The following is a 27,599-nucleotide window of genomic DNA, read 5'->3' on the forward strand; positions in this document are numbered from 1 at the left end:
GGGGTCGCCGTATGGCGGCTCGCGTGCCCACCGAGTCCTTTTCTCAGGAATATGAAAACCAAGTACAAACTACAAAGTATAATAGTCGATAAGATTTAAATAACATAAATCAATAATCAAGCGATGCAATAGTCGAGTGTATAATAGGGATCGTCGGTGTAGCTTTTCGTTACACCAGAAAATTAACTCTTTGTCTCTGTCTCACGCTTTCACTCTCTTTTCTTTGTCTTTTATTGGCACGTTGCGACGTCGTTGATGATGACTGCTATCGATTATTGTCACCCACGGATCACCGTGCCTCGCGGATGATGGCGCTATACGTATTCGCACGGTACGTTAGTTACGTGGTGTCCTGTGAAATGTGGTAGCAACTTCGATGGTGAATGCACAACAAATTATTTATAGAAGAATAATTAAACGTTTGAATTATCCGACGTTGTTCTCGACTTGCACACATCTTGAAATTAAGTAGCACAGGAGGCTATACTGTTTCACAGAGATAAAATTTGAGACGATATAATCGTTATTATCGTTATTCGTCATTAGACATTTTCATAGTCTTTGAGGCTCAAGAGATCAAATACACTTTAGAAACACTTGAATTCAGGTCTTGATACTGCCGTGTGGCTCTAAATGGAACCCACAACGATATAGACACAATTTCCTTTTCTTTAAACAAGTTTTTCCTACATTACAACTTTGCCTATATTAATTGAACCGAATCTGTGTATTAATTGAATCTATGTAGAATATAGTTTCGTCAAAAAGTAGCCATGATGTCAGGTTTCTCTCTGTAGAACAACAAAACTATTCTAAACATGGCTCTGTTTAGATACTTAGGCCCTGTATCTTCAGCACCCCTCGTTGCAAAAATAAATGGACCATATAAAAATGGATGCAATTCAGAAACAAGGTCGGACACATCAAACGTTTAAACTTTGTCTGCCATTTGTGCGTGTTAATCATACCTTCAAAATTACGACTACATTTTGCGAAACACCTTATATGTACGAGCTCACGAACGACGCATCCGTGCTCTCAATCTTGCAAACCTTCTCCATCGTGTTCCCTGTTAGCCATGTTGCCCGTTGCACCTCGTTTTACCTTCGGTTCATCTATCGTTTCGTTAATTATAGGCGAACGAAGGAACGAAGCAGTATTTAACGAGCCGCATGACTGCAAAAAGGAAAGGTCACCTCGTGGATGAAGGAACAAATGTAACGAAGAGATAGAGAGCCAATTATCGCAAGAATCACTATAATGGGAGCAAAATCGATCGGTGGCTCCAGGGCGACTAACTTACAAAACAATTCTATTTCAATTCTATCAGTACAAATGTGTCGAATAATGGACGAGTTAGAAAACGTTCGAAAAGTTTGCTGCAGAAAGAGGCCTCGAGCATCAAAGAGATTTTGCACCTACTATAGACTATAAACGTTCAAGACGATTTAGTTCTTGGCGTTCAGGCGCGATAAACGTCGTTCGTTCTCGTATTCTACTTTTAATGACACGTATCTCTTTCAATTCACGATCATTCTTAACCTCTAATTCTCACCTCCTCACTGGCGAACGATTTCTTCGATGATCCTTCTCCTCCGCCTTTCTCGACGCAATCGTTCTTAAGACTAATTGTAAGTCCCCAAGTCCTTTAGACGCGTCAGATTTCCCTTCTTAATCCCTCACCCACGAGCCAACCACGAAGAACGATCAGCGGTTATATTGTTTCTTGTTGAGATACGTTTGTTCTTTGTTGGTCGTCTTGTCGCGTGGCGTTTCGATGCTGGACCAGGACTTCGAATTCTCCCAGAGAAATATTCTATTCGTACTTGAAACGAGTTCTTCTCAATCTCTTCCTCTGACACTTTCAGACTGATTTATTTTCAAATCCAAATGGCACAGAAATAATTTTGGACGACTTGTTCCGTTTACTTACTTTTGTTTTCTAAGTGGACATATAATGGTCATATAGCTTGGTTGAGTGAACTGTCGCAATCATGAAATGAGTTATAAAACAAATAAAATGCAACAGTTAAATATCTAAATGCACAATAATATATGTACATTTCATTATCTTTACTTATAACATCTTTTCCTCATTTTACACTCAAACGAAACACGCATCTCGTTACCTTGATATATTTTATGTACATTATAATCTTCACGAAGTCTGAAGGTGTCGAAAGACCACAACGCATTTTTTCTTATTATTTCTTAGTCTGCAGAGAACACAGACGTGAATTTCTTTTTTAATACGTTGTAACTACTCTACTATTATTTATTGTAGAACTATATCGCATTTATTTGCTCGTTATTGAATTCAAGTTTTCGTTCTTTTTTTTTTTTAAGCATTCTTTTTACCTTGCTGGTAAATCAAAAATGGCTGATGGTTAAAAACTTCCATTTTCAATCATTTTTATTTTCGTTTGTTGAATTCGATCTTTTTGGGCAACTTAAAAAAAATGGTAGATCTTTGCAAGACGCCACTCCAGCATCGTTCAGCGACAGACTCTCATTCTCTTTCGTTTCCCTTCACATTCACCCTCCTGTTTCCGAACTTTCCTCATCTACAACCCCCTTTCAGTTCGCAATTTTATTTACCTTGTACTCGGCAGAAACTGGCAAACGGTGACCGTAATCAATTTTCGCGCATAAACAACCACGCGATTATATAATGTTAGTGTATACGAAACCGCTTCTACCTCAGACAAACACACAGACACACATACGCATTCTACTCTCGAGACGAGTCGTCGCAAATAACGTCTATACTACTGATTTTCTAGAATAGAACAAAGGGAACCTTTTTTCCAATTTTTTTTCTCGTTTAAAGTGTGAGTAAAAATTTGTTCGAAAAGTTTCGATATCACAAAGATTCACAGATATTAATGTGAAAATTACCTTCTGAAGAAATATAAACGCAAATACCGCTGTTAACTCATCAAATTCTCAAGACGTTCTTTAAATTTTCCAATTAAATTCACCTTTGAAAATTAAGACATTCTTCTCCAATTAAATTCAATCGAGTAAAAGATTCTTTTGAAAGCTTCTAGTGTAAAAAAAAGAAATTCTCCTGCTTCAATATTAATCGCACAATTCCTCATTTTATTCTTAATAAATTACTGACAAAAAATATAATGAATCCTATTTCTAATAAATCATTATATAATGCAATAAGTTTGCCCTCACTGGTGTTACATGGAAAATTAAAAAAAGAAATATTCCCTCCACCTCTATTTCACGAAATCAGTAGTTTCGATGTTTCCGTGACACTCGTCTCGAAATTCCCTGTGCATACATGATCATGTTAAATAATAGTTGTACAATATGCTTATATATATGGTTCCTTCTCGGTTTTTCTTTCTCGTGTCCCGTGAAGTATTATTTTTCTACGCGAAACCCGTGGCGATGGACAAGCGTTGTTTGCGCACGGTTCTTTTTATTGATACGTATGCTAAGTAACGTATAGCACGCTGTACGTTACATACGATACGTACGAGAACAAGCATATATACATGGAACCGAAAAAAAAAAATAATTACCAAAACCACGGGCAACAATATAATATACACGTAAATATATATAGAGATATAAGATGAGAAACCGCGAATAAATATATCAGATTATACTGTCCTCTCCCGTCTCCAACCCCGATCCTCCAACAAACCCTCAGACACCCGAGTATATGTAAATACAATCCGTTTATATTTATTTATTTATGTTTCTATGCGCTGGACGCGTCTATGTTACACGCAATTGCAAATTAATCGATACTATTCCTATTGATAACGAAAGAGTACACTCATTTTTTCAATATAAAAAAATATATATATATATTATATATAGATAGAATATATATGTAATATTAAGGAGTACTTGTTTAGATCGTAAGTGAGCCCCGAACTCGTCGCCCCGCAACGCGACAACACGTCGAAGACAAGAGAGGATATAAATAAATAAATGAATAAATAAATAAATAAATAAATAAATAAATAAATGTATATTATACAACACGAGGAAACGACGGGGGGGAGGCTGAATGGCGATTCGTAGATCGCTCGATTCACGCGGTGCACGCCAACGACACACGAATTCCTTCTCTGTCTCGCGGTTACGAAAATTTCGCTTAAAAGCGAAGCCGATGCGGCGAAACGATCTCGCGGGGATCGGCGCTATACCAAGGTTGACGATCACATTGGGCATTCCTGATTTTTAACACGGGGATCACTGATCTCGAGGGAAAGGTGTCGCGTTACGTTTCAATGATTCCATCGATCGTCACGAGTTTGTTTCGATTTCAAGGGAATCCAATCAGGGATTGGCGAAACGGTGGACAAGTAAATAATTTTTTTATTCGTTATTCGTTCATTGGAAAATTGTTGCTTTAATTCTGATATGATATTATGTTTCGCGTTGTATGAAAGGTGAACAACTTTTCGTTCTTTATTTCTTCAATAATAATTTCCTGAATTATTAAATGAAATCATAATTCACGTTTGATAGAAGATAAGTAATATTATAATCTGAATTATAAAATTAATGTTTATTCTACATTGAATGAAGGAAGGAACAACTTTTGTTTTTCTTTTCATTAATTATTGCAATTTGAATTATAGATTGGAACTAAATTTTACATTGAATCCAAGGTGAACTACTTTTTGTATCATTTTACTAATTTTATTAATTTCGTTATCGCAATATGTTACAAAATTAAATTGTATACATTTGATGAAAAGTAAACAACTTATTTGCTATTTTTTCAGTAATAGTTATAAACAGAAATATTAATTGAAACGACAGTTTACAATGCGTAAAACGTAACAACTTTTCATTCGCTAATTTCTTAATAATAATTCCAATCAGAATTACGAAGTGAAAATGTTTCACATTGAACGAATAGAATTTATCTGAATAAACTATTCAGTGATACAACCATTAAAATAAATCGCTACCAAGTGTTTTTCTTCGCGTTACAATAATTCCAACAAAGTCGAGTCCGTCTCTGACACCACTTTTATTTCCTTTTTTAATTTTTCTCTTTGACGCAAAGTGCCCAATAAAGTTCTTCTTCGAAGGCGAAGAAGATAGGCGTCTTATTTAACCCTTCGAAGGTTCTTCTTTGTTAACGACGTCGTTTCGTAGAAACGAACGGAAGGCCTTCCCCTCGATCAGGATATATTCCATAGATATAATTCCTGTTACCTTCGCGTCGATCGGTCGCTGTCGATCCCGCGTGCGTCTTCGCCGATCGGCGGTTCATTTCGGCGGATCGATAAATTCCTGTTAACGTTTTTTTGTCCCCCAAAAAGAGGAGAGGAAAAACGAAAACGGTGGCTTGCGCCGCAGACGCAACAGCGACACGGTGGTTACCAATTTTTTGTTTTAAGTTGAAATGATTAAGTTTACGTTACGGTTATGAGGTAAATGTGGTGGATAGGAGCGCGGTGGCGAGAAATAGAGAGCCAAGAGGGTGGGTAAAAGGGGATGAAGAGTGTGCGAGAGTGAGACGGGGGCGCCGGGCGAAAACACCCGGCGAACCCCCAGCGTGAACGATGCGTGCCAGCCGCAGTTGTGTTTTTTCGTCTATACAAAATGACACTTCGCATTATTACATGAATTATTATTATTATTTATACGGGAGACAGTGTGCGTCTGCGCGACTGAATGCTGGCCTGATGCGAGTTTCGATTGCGTTCTCGAGCAGAGGGGCGAGTTTCTTATCCGTACAAAAAAATTGCGAACAATGGTGGATAAGCGAGTATCGATTTGTTGTTTGTTCGATGAGAAGTTACGGTAGGAATTCTGGTATTAAATTATATTTCAAGCGGAGGCGAATGAAAGCTCGGTTGAATTATTGGTTCGATGAATGTGGACGAAGAAATCGCTGTTGAATCGATGCTTTCGTTCGTCGTTTATTATTTGAATGTAATTTTGCCCGTATCTGATCGAGAACGTCGAGGAATATGCGCGAAGATCGATAAAAAGGACGCTTATCGCGGGGAGAAGGAAGGATCAGTTCAGGGATAAGAGGAACGTGATAATCTGCATCAGTAAATTGTATGGGGATGATTAGGTTCTGCTTCATAGGATTTACGAAGGCTTTTCAGGGATGGGAAAAATTCTTTTTTAGATAACAATCTTGAATAACGAATGGAAGATAAGTTTTATTGATTGTTTGTCGCATAGAAGCTGCGTCTTGAGTTACTATCACTTATTACTACAGGAGCAAGAAAGATTAAATTATAAAATGAGACTATATTTTATCTTCGAATGTTTATCTAAATAATTGTTTCTTTAGATAAAGACCTGGTTTTCAACCAGGAAATTTTGCAAGATTTACTTACAGGATGTTTTCATACAGAGACGTGTAATAGTTCAGGTCAATAGATTTGGTCATAATTTGGTCAGATTATTTCATGAATATATAAGTAACATCAAAGTAACTTCCAACTGAAACAGTTTTGATCGCTTAATTTGATCATTATTTGTATAACTCGTGAATTAATTATTTCTTGAGTATATATAGTCAGCGTCATAAATATTCGTACCCTCTACGTCTATTAAAGAAAGTCTAAACGAAACGATAGATTTGTTTCCAAATGAATGTTTTATTATATACATGTGCAATGTTTATTTGTGTACATATTTACAATGAAACATTTATTTGGAAACATCAAACCTGTTGTTTAATTGTGACGAATTCTTGTAACAGGCACAGAAAGTACAAATATTTATGGAACTGTGAGTATCAACGAAATACTTTCTTTTAAATAAAAATAAAGTAATGAAACAATAATTCATGGACATATAACGACACACCAACGAAAGATATATTGACCAATTAGCAGCTTGGTAATTTCTTCTAAAGTGATTAAAGTGATAAAACAATAATTCATAAATTGAAGTGTTACTTCGTTATCTATTATTCGAGTCTTTTCCATTCCTGTGATTGCAACTCGCCCAGCGGGACTAGCGATTCCTCCCGAAGCCGATCTTTTTCTCTCCCATCGACAAGAGTGAACGCGTGGATGATAAAGCGTATACAAGGGATGGGTGAAAGAGAAAGCAGGCGCAAAAGTGGAATAGAAGCGAACGAGTCGAAACTCTGCCATCGCAACGATCCCGGACAGGAACTGGGAAGGGCTGTAACGATGACAGACGATTACAGCGGACTGGGGCGGAAGCGTAGAGAAACGAAAAAAATAAAAGAGAAGCTAACTAAGAACGAATGGCGTAGAAAACGCTGCGAGAAGTTACGATTTTTCTTTTTCTCTTTTCTCCGAGCGCGAACGAGGTGGCAGAGATTCGTGCTACGCCGTTGAGTGTAACTCACCCTTTTTCTTTTTGTTTGTATAAAAATTAATCGAAATTTAATTAGACTATTAATAACTGTTCGATTACTGTAAAACAAGAAAACTTTACCATTAATTATAAATTACAAAAAATCTGATGCGACGAGCCTTTTATTATTCTGCACATCCCACGATTTCACTTAAGATCCCTCCCTATTTCTTCGACAGTAGATGCTGAATGTACGCCCTTTTGTGGATTACGATAGCCTTTTTTTTTTTTTATTAAATAATGCGTATTTGTAAATTGTATATTTGTATGTTAGAATGAAACGAAAATTATTTAAAAAAATTATTTTTATTTCAAGCTTTAAGAGTTCCAGAGGGTGGCTGAATTGCGTTCTAGGGCGGTAAGTAACGGTTTTTAAATATACATAAGAAATTTAAATTAAAATTAGAAATTTTATTTATTTTTTTAAATTAGAAGTTATTTGAATTATAGAAGAATTTTGGGTGTTAACCTTTTGTATTCTGCAAAAATGTGTTCATGTCGCGAAATCATATATTCCTTTCACATTTTATACAGTTAGCTTTAATTGGACCCCTGATCGATGATTAAATCACTTAACCGTTCCGCCATGGCTATAACCACGGAATTCGGATTTCCAGAAATAGGGGATGGTATTACGCTGGCGTCCATTACTCTGAGTCCATTCACTCCTCTCACACTGAAATAAACAAAGGATATATAAATCAAACAGAATCTAGCATTATATTGATATTATGGCGCATATGAAATATCGTTTTTCCAATGTTTGAATTCATTTCGCTCAATTCTGTATATAATTGTTTGTAATCATATTAAATAAGCAAAAATATACTGCAAAACACACACATTAAATACTAAAGATATTTAGAATAGAAACATTAAAACCTCGTTATCAACATTCATGAGTACTAAGAATATTTACGTTATTTTTATATATGAGTAGCGTTTGGAGAAGTTTATGTGTGAAGATTATGTTGATTTGCAAAGTTCAAGACTGGTGATTTTTCATTAGTAAATTAAATTTCTTATCTTTGAGTACGCAACTTATATTATTGCACTGAAATAAAAGGAAGCATTGAAAATTATAAAGAAAAAAAAAAGAAAAACAGAATTATGTGGAATCTATTTTGATTCATCAATGGAATATTTAAAAACGTTCAAAGCCATTTCACCGTAATTCCTCGTCAACGACCGCGCGATCATCGACTCCCATCCTGCTGGAGCCGCACAGGTGATAACCCGAGAGGCCACCGACCCTTATCACGCACTCCGCGTATTCGACGTCACGGTAATCCTGTGGCAGGTGTCGACACTCCTCCAAGTCAGGATGGTGAACCTTCGCCCCGTACTCGCGGAATTTCTTCGTATCGAGGGTCTGGATCGCGAAGTTTATCGCTGAAAGATTCCAGATCTCGTCACGCGAACCGCCAAAACAGGAAGAGAACTCGCGTGAGGGTTGCGATTCAATATAAAGGTTCACCTTACCCTCGTGGGTGCATAAAACGTCGTCCTCGTGCTTAAGATAGGCAGGATCGATCTTTGGATGGTGACGAATGTTGACGGATCGCAAGGTGATGCTCCCGCGACTCTTCGGTTGTAAGCAATACGACATGTACAGGAAACCCTCGCGGGAATTGTTGTTGTAGGTCGGATACAACGATCTGTAAGGCTGTGTGATTAATTTTTTTTTGTGAGACTTGGCGAACTAATTAGTAACGAGAAATTGTAATCGTGCCAAACTTATGATTGATCATTAGTCGGAATAAATGAACGCATTCGCGACAAATTCTATTTCTGGTTATGACGCATGAATTTTCTTTAACCCTTTGACTGAGAATGGCGTTTATATACGCCCTTGAGAAATAGGCTCAGAGAAATGTTTGTAATCGTTGAATCAATTTTTTCAAAATATCAACTTACAGGGGATGACAGTTTATTCATAGGATGGTTAGTTTCGAAAATAAAAATTGCAAAGTTAGAAAGTTCATTGGAAAGATTGAATTTCAGGAAAAAGGTCTTCCAAGTTGTCTATTTTTATCTCTGAAACTAAATGTTGTATGAATAAACTGTAACTATAGAAAAGTTTCGTCTTATCATTCCCTATAAGCTGATATATTTTTTTAAATTCTCACCTCTACGTCTTTCAGAATTTCCAACAAAAATCGTCTCGCAGTCAAAAGGTTAATGGACGGGGGTGTTTGTACGACGTCGTAAAAGTGCAGACCGTTTGTTTGCAACAATATTTGTGATAAATTTATACTTACCTCAGTTTTATAGTTGGACAACGATTTTAATATCCTCTCTTCAGTGGAAGCCACTCCAAAAAGCATTATACCACTATTATTCATACGGCCAATCCCCATCACAGCGTTGGTTGCGTACCACCCTTAAAAAAAGAAGAGAAAAGTTACCAGTTATACACAGTACCACGATACAAATCCTATATTGTATGAATTTTATTTAATTATATATATATTTTTATATATAATAATTACGTATATTTACAAAAAAAAGAAAAACCTAAATTTCATTATAGATAAATAAATTTTGTTCAGTGACAGTCTCATTTTACTCGCCTCTTCCAAAGACGAAGTAATTGAGCAATTCAGGAACCGTTTGCAATTTCACTAAAGTTATGCTCACTCTTGCCTCGAGGTTTACAAAAACTGGAAGCAGCAAATGGTCGAAGAAATTCTTGCCCACTTCCGGAAGATCGCTCAACACTCGTATCTAGAAATAATCCCTTTTCTCCTCAATTTCCATAATTGTTTTCATGCTGTTAGCAGAAAGTGAAGAAAGTTCAATAAAATCTGTTATGAATACAATCAATTCTACAGAACTGTGTATAACTATGATTAGTATTAGAATTTTTTAATATTTTTGCCTTTTTAAGTAATGTTGTGTTCGATTCGTAGAGAATTGATACGCTTTTCTTTTAAATGTCTTAATTTTATATAAAATATAATACAATTTGAATTTGAAAGGGATGTCTCAATCAAATCAAATAAAAAAGAAAACCTGTCTAAATCTTTGAATTTTGTTTAAATGACGATGTTAGAAATTCAATAAAGCTAGACTCTCAAAGGGGCGTGTCGTGTATCGCGATCGTGTTTGAGAAAATTATTTTTCAGGACAGTAATTGAATGATCCATCACCTGAAATTTCTCAAGCTCTTCTGCTGGCCCGATTCCTGAGAGCAAAAGCAATTGAGGGGTATTGATGGCGCCCCCGCAAAGAATCACCTCCTTTCTCGCGTGAATTTTTCCCACCGATCCGTCTTTGTAAATCACCTTGATCCCGTCCACGGTCGCGTTTTCTTTGAAAAGTATCTGAAAAATTTCCACGTTCAGTTTTCCGACGTTTATATCCAGGCGTGTAGAAAAAATTTCAAGTAGAATGCTTAGAAGTGACATGTCATATATTTATTACTTTCAGCTATTAAGAATTGAAATTAAATTTGTTTTATATGCAACGTATTATTATTTTATCACATTTTAATTCATTCATTCAGTGGATATATTTTGTTGGTAATAAGAACAATAAGACAGACGAATGTCTCAAAAGATTTGAATTTTATAATCATTTCGTTCCATGTTTGGGCTCATCTCGTTATTTAATATATCCTCTTTAGAATACAGTATTACAAATATTGCATTGTAAATGTAAATTAACTCAATCAATTCTAATAAATTGTTTTGAAAAGCAATTGTCTGGAAAATAAAATTGTAAGTAATAATTGATCGAATACATACAAAATTGTTTTAACAAAACACTGTTTAAAATATAACACGTAAGTATAAATTCACCAAATCAATTCTAACAGATTGCTCCAAAAGGAATTGTATAAAAACATATCATACTTTTGCAACCAGAGTGTTGGTCAAAATGTGTAAGTTTCTTCTATTCCAGGCGTTCTGCAAGTACGCATGATACGAAGTCCATCGAGATCCTTTTTTGGTCGTGAACATCCCCTTCTGTAGAGTCACGTTATTCAACTTGAACGACTCGTCCGCCATGAGAAAGGCTTCTATCAGGTATTCCTCCTCTGGACTGCTCATCACATTCATAATATCGGATACCTTTGTGATCAACAACAGTCACAGCTTAACTCAATCTTTCATACTCTTAAAACCGATAAAAATGACAATTTTATAATATTGCTATACTGTAATGTGCAACAAATGTTTTATGAATACGTTTAATCAACATTTAATACTTCTCATGTTCGGGAATATTACTTTTTTTTAAAAACATTGACAATATGAAACTTTGAAATGAAATTGAAATTATGCAAAAGAAATATAATTATGAAACACGGTGTATTATTGTTATCACCTTCTTGAAATATGGAAGCAAATCAGCGTGCGACCATCCTTTAGGCCATCCAGTGTAATCCTCTGGCCTTCCGAAAGAGTGAACTAAATAATTCATCTGACCACTTCCGCCCAATCCTTTACCTCGTGGCACTTTTTGTATCTAGAAAATATTTCAATTTAATTTTATATTTGAAGATAATAATATAATATATAAGACATTTTTACAACCATTTTTACAACCATGAATTTGTCATCCAATTTTATCTAAGTAATTCTACAAAATTTATTTTTCTTGTACTATTGTCTGTATTATGCTAAATAAACCCAACAATTTTTAAAGACATAAGGTGACCATTTCGCTATTAATTTTAAATGTGAATTAATAGAATATATTCCAATTCTTCTTAAAAATCAAAGTTGGCCCCTTATGTCTTTAAAAATTGTTGACTTTTACAATACAATACAAAAGATATTACAATAAAATTACATATAATTAGATGAAAAATGATTCTAAAAATGTGTTATACACTAAAGAAGACCATAATAAATCGGTTTTAAGAGTATGAAACGTGATGGTCGGAACGTCTCCCAAATAATTAATAACAATTAATTCCTAAGCTCCTACATTATGAATCTCTACTCTGTTACTCAACTCTTTGGGGCACGGTGGGATTAAAAGTGTCCCACCTTTTTGATGGACCGTAATGCATGGTGGTACACTTTTAATCCCACCTCGAAATTTTGCAATAGCTGCATGCGTATAGGTGTGATACCTTTATTAATAAAAATATAACAATTTTGTTTGATTTAAAACGCAATAAAATTCCTGTGCAACATGGGTCTATTTCATGACCTGAATACCTGTACCGCAAAGAGTTAAATCTTAACACAACTGCAAAAATTGCACAAATGGAGCATTGATGTTCTAACGTGACAATCTATTTTCGTTTACGTGATTCCCAAAGCCCCTAGAGGAGAATTTCTGTGGTTCTGAAGCGTAGGCCCAGTCGACCTCCGTCCCCTGCAGCATTGGCGCCAAAAGTGGTACAGAGGCGACCCATCCGAAGTAACCACCTGCTTCGACCAATAGCACCGTCTTATTCGAAATCTCGGACAGTCGTGATGCAACCACGCAACCAGCAGTCCCAGCACCAACTTTATTAGTAACAAATTACTCGCAAATAATTGCATCCATCACCTTTATCATTACGTACAAAATATCATTGAGACCACCGCAAAATTATATATTTAATCTTTCATTGTTTTGTGCCAGTGGTCCACCAAGGAATTTAGTGAAAGGTTGCAACTAAAAATTAACAGAGATGAATGAGTTACAACTAGGGGTGTGCGGGATCCCGGTCGGGACGGGAATTCCTTCCGGGATCGGGATGGAATACCGAGAATTTCAGAATCCCGAATACATCCGGGATTCCCGAGAATTTCAGAATCCCGAATACATCCGGGATTCCCGAGAATTTCAGAATCCCGAATACATCCGGGATTCCTGAAAATTTCCGGGATCCCGGAACCATTCGGGATTCCCGAGAATTTCGAGATCCCGTTAATGTTCGGGATTCCCGGGAATTTCCGGGATCCCGGAACCATTCGGGACTCCCGAGAATTTCGAGATCCCGTTAATGTTCGGGATTCCCGGGAATTTCGAAATCCCGTACATTCGGATTGCTGAAATTTTGCAAGAATAACGACACTTTTGGAAATCCCAGATATTATTCTATATCCCGTTCATTGCCGGGAATTCCGGATTTTTGCGGGATCTCGTGTATTCTCGGGAATCCCGAATCAACTCGGGATCCCGCATAAAGTCGAGAATCTCGAATATTCTCGGGAATCCCGGACATTTTACGGGAATCCCGAATATTTTCGGGAATCCCGCACAACCCTAGTTACAACACTTGAAAAAGCTAATAAGTCTTTATTTGAGAAGATGGATAAAAAGATACTGGTGGTGGAGAACAGTGTCAGAGGGGAAGGACGCTACTCTGCTCACCGATTATGTAATCGTAATGCGTGTCGGGGTGGTCGATAATGCTGAGCGGTCTGTTGAAGTAACAATGATAAATCAACGACGCGAGCAACACGACGACCGAGACCAGCACGTAATTCCACATGGCTCGTCGAGGAGACGTCCGCGATCGGTATCGATGACGGGACAACTGCGAGAAACTGGCACGGTCAGGGTGGAAAAGTAATTCCATTATTGAATTAGCATTACAGCGTGCAATCAATAGATTTACGGTAACGGGAAGATGATAGTCTGCCACGATAGCGATGCGTGTGGTAATGAGAACTCGTGGAATTAGTAGATCGTTCCCGGAACGATTAATCGTTATTTTTATCATGATTACCTCGTTAACACGTAGATGGCAATGTCACACATATATGGGTGACAGTGTTTTTCACTCAAGAACTAAAAGATTAATTCTGAAAAGTTGGCATCAAAGGAGATGAATTTAAATGAAATGAATTTTCATGAATTCTGATGTAGTTACAAAAATAAATACCAGGATAAATGTTTGATTACGTAGACTCCAGTAGTCTAAATAATATTTAGTCTTAGCAAAAATTTTTTAAGAATATTCGTTTGGCGGTCAACGTGTTAATCAATTACAGAAGTGACGCAAAAATAATCGATTACTGCCCAAGTCTGCCCGAAGGTAGAGATATCAAACCTCTCTAATTTCGGTTCGAATTTCGTGCGAAGAAATGAATAATTGCATTTCACCAGAGATTAAGTAACATTTTATTTGAATAATAAACGACGTATAAAAGCACCGTACTGCGAGTTATTTGAAATGTTTATTCGATTGCTCGGTTACTCGTTGTTAGACAAGCTTTTATTTCTATCTAATTTTGTCTGTGTTTAAATTGTACCATTGTCAATGGAATATAGGTGAACTACGAAACAGTTTCTCGCGTTTTTCAGGCAGGATAATGAAGAAAACACATAATGATTATCCACTTCGTAATCTGGGGAAGTAAACAATAATTCTTTCCATAGAAACATATTTTTATTATATTTTAAAGGTGCAATTACAAAATCTGTAGTAACATGCAGACTGATACAAAGAATATTTTAGACATATTTAGATATGTTTTAAACCAGTCTTAAGTAATTAATAGGATGCATAATTACCTCAGAGAAATTAGCAATACCATAATTGTTAAAAATTATAATTTATTATTCATTGCAATCATATATTTTCATACGTAAGAGCATATAAGCAAGTTAATGGACACAAAAACGGTATCGCCATCTCGCGGCGGTGTCCGAACTAATTTTTCAATATTATTAATTTAAAAAATACAGAAAAATGTGGCGCCATCTCTTCACAAACCCCCCAAGTTTGTCGTGAAATAGTTCTTTCCTGGCGTCGCTAGATGTCGCTACGCACATAAAATTATTTAAAACATACATTCTCTACTTTTCTCTGCATATAAATGTAATTTTGCATCATAATTATCACAATCCAACATCTAATTGCTGATTTGTAGCCTAATAAATGACTGATATCAAATTTTTTAGCGCTATCTCTCCACAAACTGTCCAAGTTTGTTGTGCAATAGTTCTCTCCTCTAGTCGCTAGATGTCGCCATCGACGTGAAATTATTCGAAAATCAAATTCTTTACTTTTCTTTGCATATAAATGTAATTTTACATCATAATTATCATAACTCAACATCTAATTGTTGATTTGAAGACTAATAATTGATTGATAGCAACTTTTTTAAATAAACGAAAATATCGCAAAATGTGTCGCCATCTAGCGATGGAAAGTTGGAACTATTTCACGACAAACTTGGGCGGTTCGCTGATAGATGGCGCCACATTTATCTGTATTTTATTTATTTAAATAAATTGATGAAGTCAATTATTAGTGTACAAATCATCACTTAGATGCTGAATTATGATAATTATGATGTAAAATTACAGTTATATACAGAGAAAAGTAGAGAATTTATATTTTAAATAATTTCACGTCGTTGGCGACATCTAGCGGCGCCAGGAAGGAACTATTTCACGACAAACTTGGGGGGGTTGTGAAGAGATGGCGCCACATTTTTCTGTATTTTTTTATTTAATAATATGATATATATATATATGAGAAATTAGTTCGGATACCGCCGCGAGATGGCGATACCAATTCTGGGTCCATTAACTGGCATTCGTCCTTTTATATATAGCAAAATATGAATGCAATGAATGTTATGAATAATAAACTATAATTTTTTAAAAATTCTGGTACTGCTCATTCCTCTGGGGCAATGATACATCCCATTCATTACTTAAGACTGGTTTGTTAGCACAATCTTTGATATGGTTCAAAAGATTTCTTATCCATCCAGTTCTGAAATCATTTATCCTAAATATTAACATAATATAGCAAGTGCACTTGCTTCTTTAATTTTATTAAGGGAATGTGGGAATCATACAAATATATTATTTATATAGAATTCATAAACAGTAATTTTATTAAATATTTCGTAAGTATATAAAACACTTACATAGTGTAATGTCTGTGAAAAAGCGAAGTATAGACATAAATAATTTACATAACAAAATAAGTATCTAACTTTAAAAAAATGGTATTTTAAAAACTGAATTTTACGTTTCACAATTTATTTTTTGTATACCTATTAATCCCAACTTTTTACACGTGATTCAGGCTCAAGAACAGACCAGTTTGGTGAATGTTTTTCATTAGATAACCAATTGAAATCATCGATACAGTTCCAGTTATTTATTTTTGGATCGAGACCCGCTAGATTGAAGTGATTCGCTTGGTCTTCGTAAGACCAATTGTAAGGCGCTACACGTATCTTTGTACAATCTTCTATGATTGATCTACTAGTAACGTGTAAATAAATAGTACAATCTGTCGAAGAGTGTAATCGAAGTTGTTGACACGCAAAAGCAAATACACATTCGCTACAATCGTGGATAAATACAGATGATGTTACTGGCCCAACCAACACAGTACACTGCTTTAAGTTTATCATATGCAATGTACTAGGTGTGCCATAGATTCGCACTGTACAACGAATTAAATCAGAAAGCAGAATATCATTTTTATTCACATTTTCAGCATCCAAAACTATCTGTTCATCAACTTTTCCCAGTAACATGCATGCACTGTCTCCATATTTACTTGATAATTTATGATTTTGTTTTGTAGAACCATTCACAATTCCTTCTGATATTTTCAAATCCTTTAAACCATCTGTAACATCATGTGTCTTCTCAGAGGTTTTTTTCACAACCCTTCGATTTTTAAAACCAAATTTCTTCTTAGGTAATAACTTTAGCTCCAGATCAGAAGCTTCACTTTCTAGTAATTGCAAATGTTCTTGTGCTCTTCTAATATCATAAACCTTTAGAAACATTTTTGATTGTGACAAATAAGTTTTAAGTGTTTGAATTTCTTTGTTTATTTTATCAAATATTCCAGGGAGAGTTGATATGGAAGCACCAAGTGCATCGTCTAGCATTTCTTTGATCTTCTTGCACGTTGAATAAAAGGTATCTTTAAAATAACTACTTTGTTCTGTTTCAACAGCTAATGATTGCCGTTCTTCTTTCCGTCTTTCAATGACATTTTTTCTTTCACGGTCTCTTTTGCTAATGCGGTCTGATAAACTCCCTTCTATGAGAGCAGGAGAATCCATGTTGCTGTTGCTATTTTTCAAACAGAATTACATTCAGTTCACAATTCAGCTTGAAATACTTGCTCTATTTGTTGCTAACATAGATTTATTTTCACAAGTGTTATGTTTTAATATACTTGAAATATTTTCTTGCTGTTTTATATTTGAAAATTTTCTATACAAAGACTGAAAAATAATAAATATGTAAGTTATTAAGTTGAATTGTATTAATAAAGATTAAATTACTAAGTATAAACATACTTTCTTTCAAACTAAAATATCTAATTACAATACAAAAATCTAAGCAAAAACTGTTGCTTACAAAATTATTTTTGTTTGAATATTGTTATTATACAAAAGCTCAAAGATTTTGAATACCGTATTAAGATCTGTGTTTGCAAACTCACACCTTGATACACAAAACGACATCTACATTAAAATATACACATACCTTCTGTAAATCCTTTCTTTTAAAAGAATGAATTTGTAGGAAACAATATCTAGAACCATCACTTCCTATTAAGAACTCTAAATGTCTCGCAAACTCCATGAAGATCTACTTTTCATTTTGTTGATTTTCCCATGTTGCCAGATCATTTAATCTTAATTTATTATGTCCAGACAAACGTTCACAAAGCAAATAATATCCTTCTAGTATGCTTGGACACTTCTGATATAGAAAATGTCTGGAATCTATTATATACCATTATTCGTATCAAAATGTTCACGAACAATTTTACACAGATTTTATTCACTATGTATTGTCATTTTAACAATTTAAACATAATTTCCGTAAATTACGCAAAACTTAAGTTATGGTTGTTCATCATTTTCCCGTTATTTCTATAAACTAATCGATGCGCGAGATTCTATTTTGTTGGAAAAATGTGATTATGATATAGACTTAAGCACGGGTAGAAATAACCTATAATGTCACGGAAGATAATATGCGACTTACTTTGGGATCCACTCAGCCAGTTCCAGGCTATATATGATCCAAATAATAATCCAAGCTCGGTAATAACAACTGTCTTCAAAAGTTCTCGGAAAGTTCCGGAATATTTCGACTTTGGTTCCTTGTGAAGCATACTAGCTAATAACAAGATTTCCTAAAATGGAAATCATCAATACCGTAAAGAATGATGTGCTTCTCGAGACATCGAGATCAAGTGCGATAGGAAGGGATAGTACAATCTTACCCGGCTCATTCACGTTGTGCAAACTCTCGAAAGTACAGTAGTCTGTTCGATATATCCTTTCGATACTAATGGCGGAAAATTCAAAGTTGTAACGTTTTATATGAAACATAATATAGATCGTTCGTAAAAATACACTTGTTGTATGAAATTTATTCTACCATAGCTTAGCAGAAAATGAAATACAAGGTATTACTAAAATGAAATATCAAGGTATTACTAATATTTATACATATAACTAAAAATACTGTAATAATTAACTATTAATAGCTAGTCAAATAAATTTGTCAAGCCTTAGACAGGCCCTCTTTTATATAGTTTATTGTGACGAATTGTCATTAAATACAATATTTTAAAATCTAGTATTTTTTATGATGTAACTTAATATTCGTCTCGCATACTATAAGTAAGTTTTAATGAATATGAAACTATTGGTACAGAAATTATGAATCGTAATAAGCTTTGTTTATAACGTTACATTATATGCATATAACTGTACTACTCGTTTCATAGTGTACAAATTTTGGAAAAAGTGCAGGCCCTTGTACCTATGGAAGTAGTCTAAATTAAAGATTGTAGAAGAATATTTATTACACAGCCTTTCATACATAAGTAAGCACAGGTAAAATATACAAGTAGGGAACGTGTTTTTAAAGCAATATTAAGACTGTATTGTGAGGAGCATTCATTACATATACAACAATAAAAGAATAACCATCAAAATAAATTTTCTTGCGATTTGTACAAGAAATGACACTATTTCCTTAATTTAATATATTAAATGTTCAAAGTCAAGCATAAATTTTGTATAAAAAGTTTGTTTAATTTTAATACGATTAATTTTCAATTACTACATCGATCTATTATTAAATTTATTACGATCTTTTAATCTGCAATAATACAAGCGGTGCCTTACTCAAATAACATGTTAAATAACGTAGGCTATATTTTAGAAAGTTACGAAGTATATTCTCATTTATGAAAAATAGGAAATGTCCATTGTTACATGTACTATACATAAACGTAACTACTTATTCACGCATTTGGCTGACTTTTTATAGTTTATTTAAAATATTTTATATAAATTATGAGTAACACAAGCAATTAGCTCATGCATTATTGGTCTTAAATGATACCACTAATACCTAATGTTACGCAATTTTAATATGAAGTATCTAAAGTAGATATTTTAAGAACAAACACACATTGCTATCGTAACAAACGGCAGTTATTTTCATAAAACCATATATTTATCATTTTATGTACATATGAAATAATAATGTAAAACCTAACAAATTAAGAAAGTAATATAGAGTAGTAGTAGTAGTAATAATAATAATAATAATAATAAAATAATGATAATAATATACATAAAAGTTCTTAAACAAGTTTTGTTTTTTTGATAAAGCTGAATCATATTATAGTCTAATTATATTTGTTGCTTCAATAGACATTTTAATTGCACTGTGAAAACATAAATTGTTATGTGGAGATATATTATTCTTCACTGCCTAAGTCTCAAGTTATACTAAAAGTTCTGTCCATTTCCAACAGTTCATATTTAAATAAGAGTTGTTACAATTTTGCTAATAGCAGCTGTAATAGTATTTATTTAAAATTAAAAGGAGAACTACAGTTATCTTTTTATTTTTAAAAATATTGGTATCAACAAATAACAGATTTACCACGTCACTCTGTATGAGTTTCACGAAAATTCCAATGCAAGTGTAGTAGCAAAAATATTCAGAATATATATGAAATTAGAGTTTGAATTGAAAAAAAAAAAACAGCTATTTCACACTGAACAAGTTAAAAATATAATAGCTCGATAGAATGAACGTCGTAAATAAATCACTATATTACTTGTTACTAGATATTATCATTGTCATAAATTCAATTATTACAGTGAAAAATTCAGCAAATAAATGGTTAAACTGGACAGAAATTTTATTATTCCTGATACTAATTACTGTTCACTATAATTTTTTAAAATATTATACAACTGATCGAAAATTATTTAAAAATCGTTTATTATGATTCAACATAATATAATACTGTTTAAAAAGTAGTTGTTCCATCTGAATTATTTATCTCGTACCTTTTGTTATAAATTAAATATAAAATTACTTTCCATTAATTTGCAGATTTATATGAAACATTTTCGCCCCTTATTTACATAAAATAATTTAAATGATTAATATTTTATGCAAATTTCTATATTTAATTTGTCAAACATGGCATACTTTGTATCTCAAGTTATTGTATTACTTTAACCTTATAAAAAAGATGACTTCTAAGACTTTTCCTTATTGCTTTTCTATGTTCCACCAACAAATACAAACATACTTAATTAGAAACAGAGAATTGCTATTTTGTTCTTAATGTTACAAATGTCTGAAACGAAATATATCACTGAAAAGTTAACAATAAAGATATATGTGAAACTTGAATGCCATTTAAGCATATTTTTTAGACAGAATTTATTACTTATTGTTTGTCATATTGCAAGCTACGTCAAATTACGTATTGAATATGAATTCAAATTATGAGAAAATGCTGGAAATTTTTAGATTATAAAGTGCTAAGGCACCAGAGGTAAATGCAAATGATAATAGTGATTGACATCATATTATCTCACTATAATTTCAGGGGCATAAACTACAGACATTTTCGTTTTATGTAAATGTATTTATAGTATTTTTTTTTTGAAAGTATTTGTACACATATACTCTACAGCTTCTGATATTGTGAGACCTCCAGTTTATTTTTAACCATTTATTACCAGGTTTAAAAAAAACCTAAGGTAATACATATTTTAGTATTCTTATCTCTTTATTTATGATAATATTTTGAGATGTTATTGTGTTATTTAACACAAAAGAATGTAGTCTATTAATTTATTATGTTTTCCATATATCCATGTATTTTTTGTAATTAATATTTACCAATTCATTTATGAAAAATGGTGTACTACTGCTTACAATGACGTGATATGATTAGAACAGAAATATAATATACACATCACATACATATGTAATAAGTACAGCATGAAAAATGCTGTAATGTTATATATGTTCAAATTGTGAACTATTCACAGAATATATGCTCACTTTTGATTTATGATTTCAAAATATTATTACATTATAAATGACATATTTTTATCACTTGACAATAATGGGACTTGATAACACTAGTAATAAAAGAAATGCAATATATAAAGATAATTTGATTTATATCAAGTAACCAATGCTTCAAAATGAATATTTAAAATTTATACAGCCTACTGATTCTATTTTAAAGTTTTTACAAGCGTGATAACTTTAAGGCAAATGTAATATTTATAAATTTTTGACACCAAGTGCATATATCTCAATATAAAATCACAGCATCGAATAAAGGTACTAATTTCAGTATTGATGTTTAAATTTTAGAACCAGTTTATTCCTTTCTATAATGAAATTGTCGAGATTTTTAGTACTTTGTTAATCTTGAATTAAACTGTACGTCTCAAAAAACAGTTCAGATATTTGCAAAGTTCACAATTTACCTCGGTTGTCCCTCACAGCAAATTATTCTACTGAAATAAAATTTCATTTCATAGAATATTTATATTACTTCTACACCTTTTATCGTATTTCAAGACATCTCCATACAATTTGAAACATACAGTATCATTGTGTATAAGATGGCAGTTACATATGTGATGAAAAATGAGAGCTGCATCACCTTTATTAACGAAAACGAAAAATGAATTGGAAATTTTTCAAGCACGAAATTGTTAAAATTTATATTTAATTTTTAAAAAGATTAAAAGGTATAGCCAAATAAGGGAGTCTAAAGCGTCCCTAAACCAAAGTATCGATTGCGATAGGTCATTTGGTAGCATACAAAAAAAAAAAAAAAAAATGTGTTAAGTTTCAAGCCTGTATCACAACTTGTGGGAATTAAAGAGTAGGAATCACAATTACGTTTTTGTTCGATAACTCTTATACTATTATTTAACGAATTTTTGAAAAAAATTGAGGTATTTCAGGTAAGGAGGCATATATTACGAAATTTATTCAGATGTTTTAATTTGAATGCTTTTTTTGTCAGGTTTTTTCATGTAACCTTATAGGAAAAATTAAACAGAAATATCATTTTCAATTTTTGTCTTGTAATCCCTCCTATGTAGTGATACAGACTTGGAACTTGATATCTAATATGTCTTTTTTTCGATATGTTATCGAATGACCTATCGCAGGTCGAAGTTGATTTAGGGGCACTTCCGTCACCCCTTTATATAGCTATAATCTTTAACATAATTTCTTTTAAATTAATTTTCTATTATAATTTTGCGAAACCACAGATTTTACTTTTGTAATGACCTTATTAATGCACATTCATTTTTGTCTCTTTATATTCATGCTAAGACGGAATTTGTTGAATTTAAATTCTGCCATAACCTATACTAGTCAATAGTATAGCATAACAGATTATGGCTGTTCATTGTTTTCGATCGTTATTTCGGATCAGTAAAATATTCTAATTGAATTTTGAGAGGAAAACGGATAGTATGGTTTCATATAAAATCCATTAATCAAAAAGAAATAGGTTTTCAAATAACGTCTGATTGTTTCTGTAACCAGCTAGCAGTCAATGCTAACATATCCCTCATTGACTTCCAGTAGTAGTCGTTTACCCAGACTTACAGTAATGAGGCATAAAGAGATAGCTACTGGAGGCAGGAAAGAGTCAGTATGACGATCAATATGACAGTCTTTTGAACACCATGAGGTCATGGGAACACTGATGCACTGTAGTTCGCTACGATACCATTTCATGCCATCCACTACCATTTGAGGAGTTGCTCTCTAATGGTACTAAAATTTAAAGATAATTTGCATAAATCAGTTATGTAATTTTTATTGCGAATTCATATTTTTAATCACCATGCGACTCTACATTTATTTTGTAACAAAATATTAATTTGTATCTATGTGAATTTAATGTATACAGATTATTTTTTTTTTTTTATATGTTTAACAATGTTTCTCTACAGATATCCTAATATTATGAATTTGTAAGCTTTAATGTAGACATTAATGTGACACTGCTATAGTGACGAGCGTATAACAGTATTTGATTTTGGAATTTAGATAAAAAACTTAACCTAAATAAACTTACCAGTCTTGTCACTTTCAGCCTTTTCTGGAGAAGATGATCTAGGTCCCCATATTCTCACTGTACAATCATCTGATACAGAAGCCATCATTTGATGATATACAGGATTCCATGAAACACAATTTACTGTTCTACTATGTCCTGTAAGAGTTGCTATAGGAAGTTCTCTTTTGATGTGCCACACATACACCTTTGTGTCTGTAATATAAAGAAAACAAATTTTTTAATATATGCATATTAATGCAATTAAGCGTCATTTATAATTTCGTGATTAATTAATGATATAATATTTAAATAATTTAATGTACCTTCACTACCAGAGGCAATGAAATCTTGATTTACACCACCAAAACAACTATGAATTGTAAAATGTCCTTGAGTAACACCTTGGAAACGCCTTACTAAACATCTATCCTGTAGATCCCAAAGATGTACACCCTGGTTAGCTACATTGAGAAGTGCAAGTCGGTCTGTTTTATTTACACTAAACGACATCACTGAATGATCTTCTTGTAATCTGTAATATTAAGGCAATATTTTTATGAATATAATATACGGATAATAAACTATTTGTAATAATAGTAACTGCAAATTTACATTGTAAAGTCACATAAATCGTCAAAATTATATCCTCTTATTCGATGATGCGAATCGGCAGCCAAAACAGTTTTTCCGTCACTCTTGCACCACAAACATTTTACTCTAACTCCTTCCCAAGACTCCGAAACATTACCTTCTAAATCCTAAAAATGTCATATTTATGTATTTAATATTGAAAGCTTCTATCGCTAAAGAAATAAAGTTCATCATATAGTGAATTTGGCTGATATGTTACAAATTGATAGAATTGTCCGCGAAGTCCTCCAGCCACAAATTTGCGCGAATCAGGATACCAGGCGCAAGCCGTAAGTGAATCATCGGTACTTTGAGTAACTGTTGCACGTAGTTCATAATCGGGTGGATCGATACTCCAAAGCCAGAGCTCTGGACAATCTTCAGGTCCACAGGCAATTAGAAGACTGCTATCGGGACTCCAAGCTATCAACGCTACACCATAAGTATGGCCTTCTAGCGTTTTCCTATGAGTTACTTTCAGTGTTTCCTGTTTTTATAAGAAAATTGTTATTTAATTAGTAAAGAGTTATTGCCTTAGTATGTTTAATAATTCACTTACTGGATCAACATCCCAAATAATGACAGTCATATCTTTAGAGCCTGTAGCTAGCTTAAGACCGTCGGGCGAGAATTTACAATACCACACTTCGTCGCAGTGATTATTGAGCACCTGTATAGTATGGCACGGGAACTGTTCTTTGCTGCAGCTGTGGTCCACGAGCAATGACACATTCTCTAAACTTGTCTAATTTACAATAGAAATGAATTATAATTATATCAGTATAAATTAGTAAAATAGTTAATGGAATAATTTTATGTTGTATAGATGTTAGGAGAAGTATCTGAAGCAGAACTCCATCACGGTAATGTAGCAAAATGAACGAAGTACCTGAGTGTTAGTTACATGGTATGTGCACTGTTGGTTTTGCATCTCCACAGCTTGGCATAGTAACGAGTGAAGGCGACGTGGTGGTAACATAATAGAGGGTGGTAGATATTTCTGTAGTCTGTCCATTAGGGCAGCTCTCGATGTTGCACCTTTGCCATCCCAGCCTGCACGTGTCTGTTAACAAGTGTCTATTTGCTAGTGATCAAATTTTCAGTAGCAGATTAGTTTCATAACATTTTTTATATGATACAAAATTTAATTCTTTGAAAGCACATTAAGAATCAAATGCTAATGCAATAAAATATATAATACACACATTACACAGCGTATGTTTTTACAATATATTATTAGTAAAATGTATATACTGGTACCTGTAATTCATCACGTCCACTGCACATCATAAATGCAGATAATTGATGGACACGGCCTGTGTTATGACCTAAAGGTGTAAGTTCGTTGCGTAAAACTTGCAATGCTTCCAATACCAATCCTTCTTCTAAATATTCTAGGTACTTTTGTTCTAGTAATAAGAACTTCATCTCCTGTAATCAGGAAGTGTTCATATGGTATAAGCATGTACATATAATTAATCGTGATTTAAAAGGTTGATAATATAAATATCTTTACCACTAGACTTTGACTTGCACCATTTAAAAATGACTTAAGTTCGTTTAGGTCATGTTCTGCCTTAGTCCAGTCTCCATCCATGACATGCTGTCTAAATTTTGCAGCTGCAGGATGATCTAGACGACAACCTGACTCTTGCATAAGAAGATCAGCTGTACGACTGAAAGTATCATTTTATTTTGTCAATTATAATTACCTATAAAATTTTTAACAACACAACAAAATATTAACTATTTAATTTTTGTTATCAGCACAATTCTATTCAATCTAGAGTAACCAACAAATTTTACTTAGTTGAACTTCAATATTGTTACTATGTTATTGAAGTCTGAGATGAACTTAACAATAACAATCTACTTTTCTGAAAAAATAATTGATATACCAATTAAATATGTATGGCTCTTTTTCACTGCCTACATCATTTATAAAGCAAGTATAACTTGTAGATACTAGTGACTATATTTCAAGCTTCTATAATTAGCTTTCTCCCACCACACAGTATGCAGTCCAGATAGGTTGTGATACAATACTTCTGATAAATGCATACATACAAATAAACCTCAAGAAACAAAATAAAAGGCTTGCAAAGTTTTATATGAATAAAAGGGTCATCATCAAAATTGAATCATAACATCTGTTTAAAATGGATTGTGAATCATATAGATTGAATCTTGAATTTTACTTCCAGCATACATTAAACATTCATTGTTTCATGGTTTTGTGATCAAACAAAGAACAATACATACTCGAGTCCAACTGTCTTCAAATGTTGCCCAATGAGTCTCACAATATCTTGATTAGTCTTGTCCATTATTTTCGGTGGTCCTAAATTCTGATTTGTTTCACCGTTGACACCATTGATGTCATTCTCAGAATCAGGTATTATGTTGCCATTCGCATGAGGTCCACCAGAATCTGCTGTACCCCCATTTTGCTGAAGCCCGGAGGAAATGCCACCGTTTGAGGTCTGCTGTTGCATTGTGCTGTCATGCACACGGAAATGTTACCCGTGATGGCAATAACTGGTCCGCAATATTAATGCATACGTGGTACTAATCGGTACGTCCTATCTTGATACAAGTATCTCTTCTTTTTTGCAAAAATCTTAAAACGACATTGTGGTTTTGTATAAAAGATCAGTGACTCGACGAAAATGATTTCAATGAATGAGAAAACCGCTCGAGAGACAGCGCATATGAAAGAAATCCGACGTGGATACGTCTTGAGATTCTGGAAGAAAGAAGATATACGTGAAAGCGTCGTAACGAAGGGGGTAAGCCCCTTCGTGTGTCGACTACTCGCTCGCGATGTTCTAGGGGGCCTGATTGTGTTACCGATAGTTTTCCATCTCGGGATCGGTGTGGTGCTCGTCCGCTGGTCGTAGGGTAGTCGGGAGAGAACTACGGGACCTTTTGCGCGGTGGCGGAGCGAGTCCACCGTCGTCCGACTCGCCGCTCGAGGCCAGGCTTATGCGCGTACCGCCCCGTTTTTCACACGATTATTGTTCCTAAGATCGTTGGTGGGGCTGGGGCTGGAGCACGCACGCAGCCACGGTTGCGTTCTACGGAAAACTCGTAGCCTCCCCCCTTTTTTTTTCCACTTTGCTTCCCGACTTAATGCGTATACCGTTTATCCCGTCGGACCTGGTGCCCGACGATCAGAAAACGAAGAAAAACAGAATTCTTGTACGACTGCCAAAACGGATACGAACAATGACTGCTACACAGCTGATACTTGTTTAGATCGTCGTTTACGTCACACTGTGATCTTCTTTGCAGATAGTTCCGCTGACTA

At 33.9% G+C, this 27,599-nt stretch overlaps 3 protein-coding genes across 3 annotated transcripts; all 3 read right to left on the reverse strand.

The window, feature by feature from the left end:
- Positions 1-7,270: 7,270 nt before the first annotated feature.
- Positions 7,271-13,844, reverse strand: LOC128890279 (neither inactivation nor afterpotential protein G). The gene is made up of 10 exons (XM_054148617.1): positions 13,660-13,844; positions 12,604-12,806; positions 11,671-11,811; positions 11,196-11,414; positions 10,491-10,664; positions 9,912-10,065; positions 9,600-9,721; positions 8,821-9,004; positions 8,508-8,730; positions 7,271-8,014 (listed from the first exon to the last, which is right to left on the reverse strand). The coding sequence occupies exons 1-10, from the start codon at positions 13,778-13,780 to the stop codon at positions 7,879-7,881; spliced, it is 1,677 nt and encodes a 558-aa protein (XP_054004592.1). The 5' UTR covers positions 13,781-13,844; the 3' UTR covers positions 7,271-7,878.
- A 2,266-nt stretch (positions 13,845-16,110) lies between these two features.
- On the reverse strand, positions 16,111-18,008 carry LOC128890523 (tubulin-specific chaperone C). The gene is made up of 2 exons (XM_054149087.1): positions 17,767-18,008; positions 16,111-17,501 (listed from the first exon to the last, which is right to left on the reverse strand). Exon 2 carries the CDS (start codon positions 17,334-17,336, stop codon positions 16,308-16,310), a length of 1,029 nt encoding a protein of 342 aa, XP_054005062.1. The 5' UTR covers positions 17,337-17,501; positions 17,767-18,008; the 3' UTR covers positions 16,111-16,307.
- Positions 18,009-19,739: 1,731 nt separating this feature from the next.
- On the reverse strand, positions 19,740-27,599 carry LOC128890522 (WD repeat-containing protein 26). The gene is made up of 11 exons (XM_054149086.1): positions 27,140-27,599; positions 26,552-26,788; positions 25,806-25,965; positions 25,550-25,720; positions 25,179-25,352; positions 24,849-25,034; positions 24,510-24,776; positions 24,272-24,417; positions 23,983-24,191; positions 23,678-23,872; positions 19,740-23,373 (listed from the first exon to the last, which is right to left on the reverse strand). The coding sequence occupies exons 1-11, from the start codon at positions 27,151-27,153 to the stop codon at positions 23,318-23,320; spliced, it is 1,815 nt and encodes a 604-aa protein (XP_054005061.1). The 5' UTR covers positions 27,154-27,599; the 3' UTR covers positions 19,740-23,317.

The sequence above is a fragment of the Hylaeus anthracinus genome, unplaced genomic scaffold, assembly GCF_026225885.1.
Source record: "Hylaeus anthracinus isolate JK02 unplaced genomic scaffold, UHH_iyHylAnth1.0_haploid 12000, whole genome shotgun sequence".
Classification (NCBI taxonomy): Eukaryota; Metazoa; Arthropoda; class Insecta; order Hymenoptera; family Colletidae; genus Hylaeus; species Hylaeus anthracinus.

Excerpts from the sequence above, each read along its gene's own strand:
- LOC128890279 (XM_054148617.1), bottom strand. The coding sequence starts at position 13,780 with ATGTGGAATTACGTGCTGGTCTCGGTCGTCGTGTTGCTCGCGTCGTTG. Across the intron at positions 12,807-13,659 it reads GCATTACGATTACATAATCG|TTGGTGCTGGGACTGCTGGT; the intron begins GTGAGCAGAGTA and ends TTACTAATAAAG. Across the intron at positions 8,731-8,820 it reads CGTTTTATGCACCCACGAGG|CGATAAACTTCGCGATCCAG; the intron begins GTAAGGTGAACC and ends GGAATCTTTCAG.
- LOC128890523 (XM_054149087.1), bottom strand. The coding sequence starts at position 17,336 with ATGGATTCTCCTGCTCTCATAGAAGGGAGTTTATCAGACCGCATTAGC.
- LOC128890522 (XM_054149086.1), bottom strand. Across the intron at positions 25,721-25,805 it reads GTGCAAGTCAAAGTCTAGTG|GAGATGAAGTTCTTATTACT; the intron begins GTAAAGATATTT and ends TCCTGATTACAG. Across the intron at positions 25,035-25,178 it reads ACCATGTAACTAACACTCAG|ACAAGTTTAGAGAATGTGTC; the intron begins GTACTTCGTTCA and ends ATTGTAAATTAG.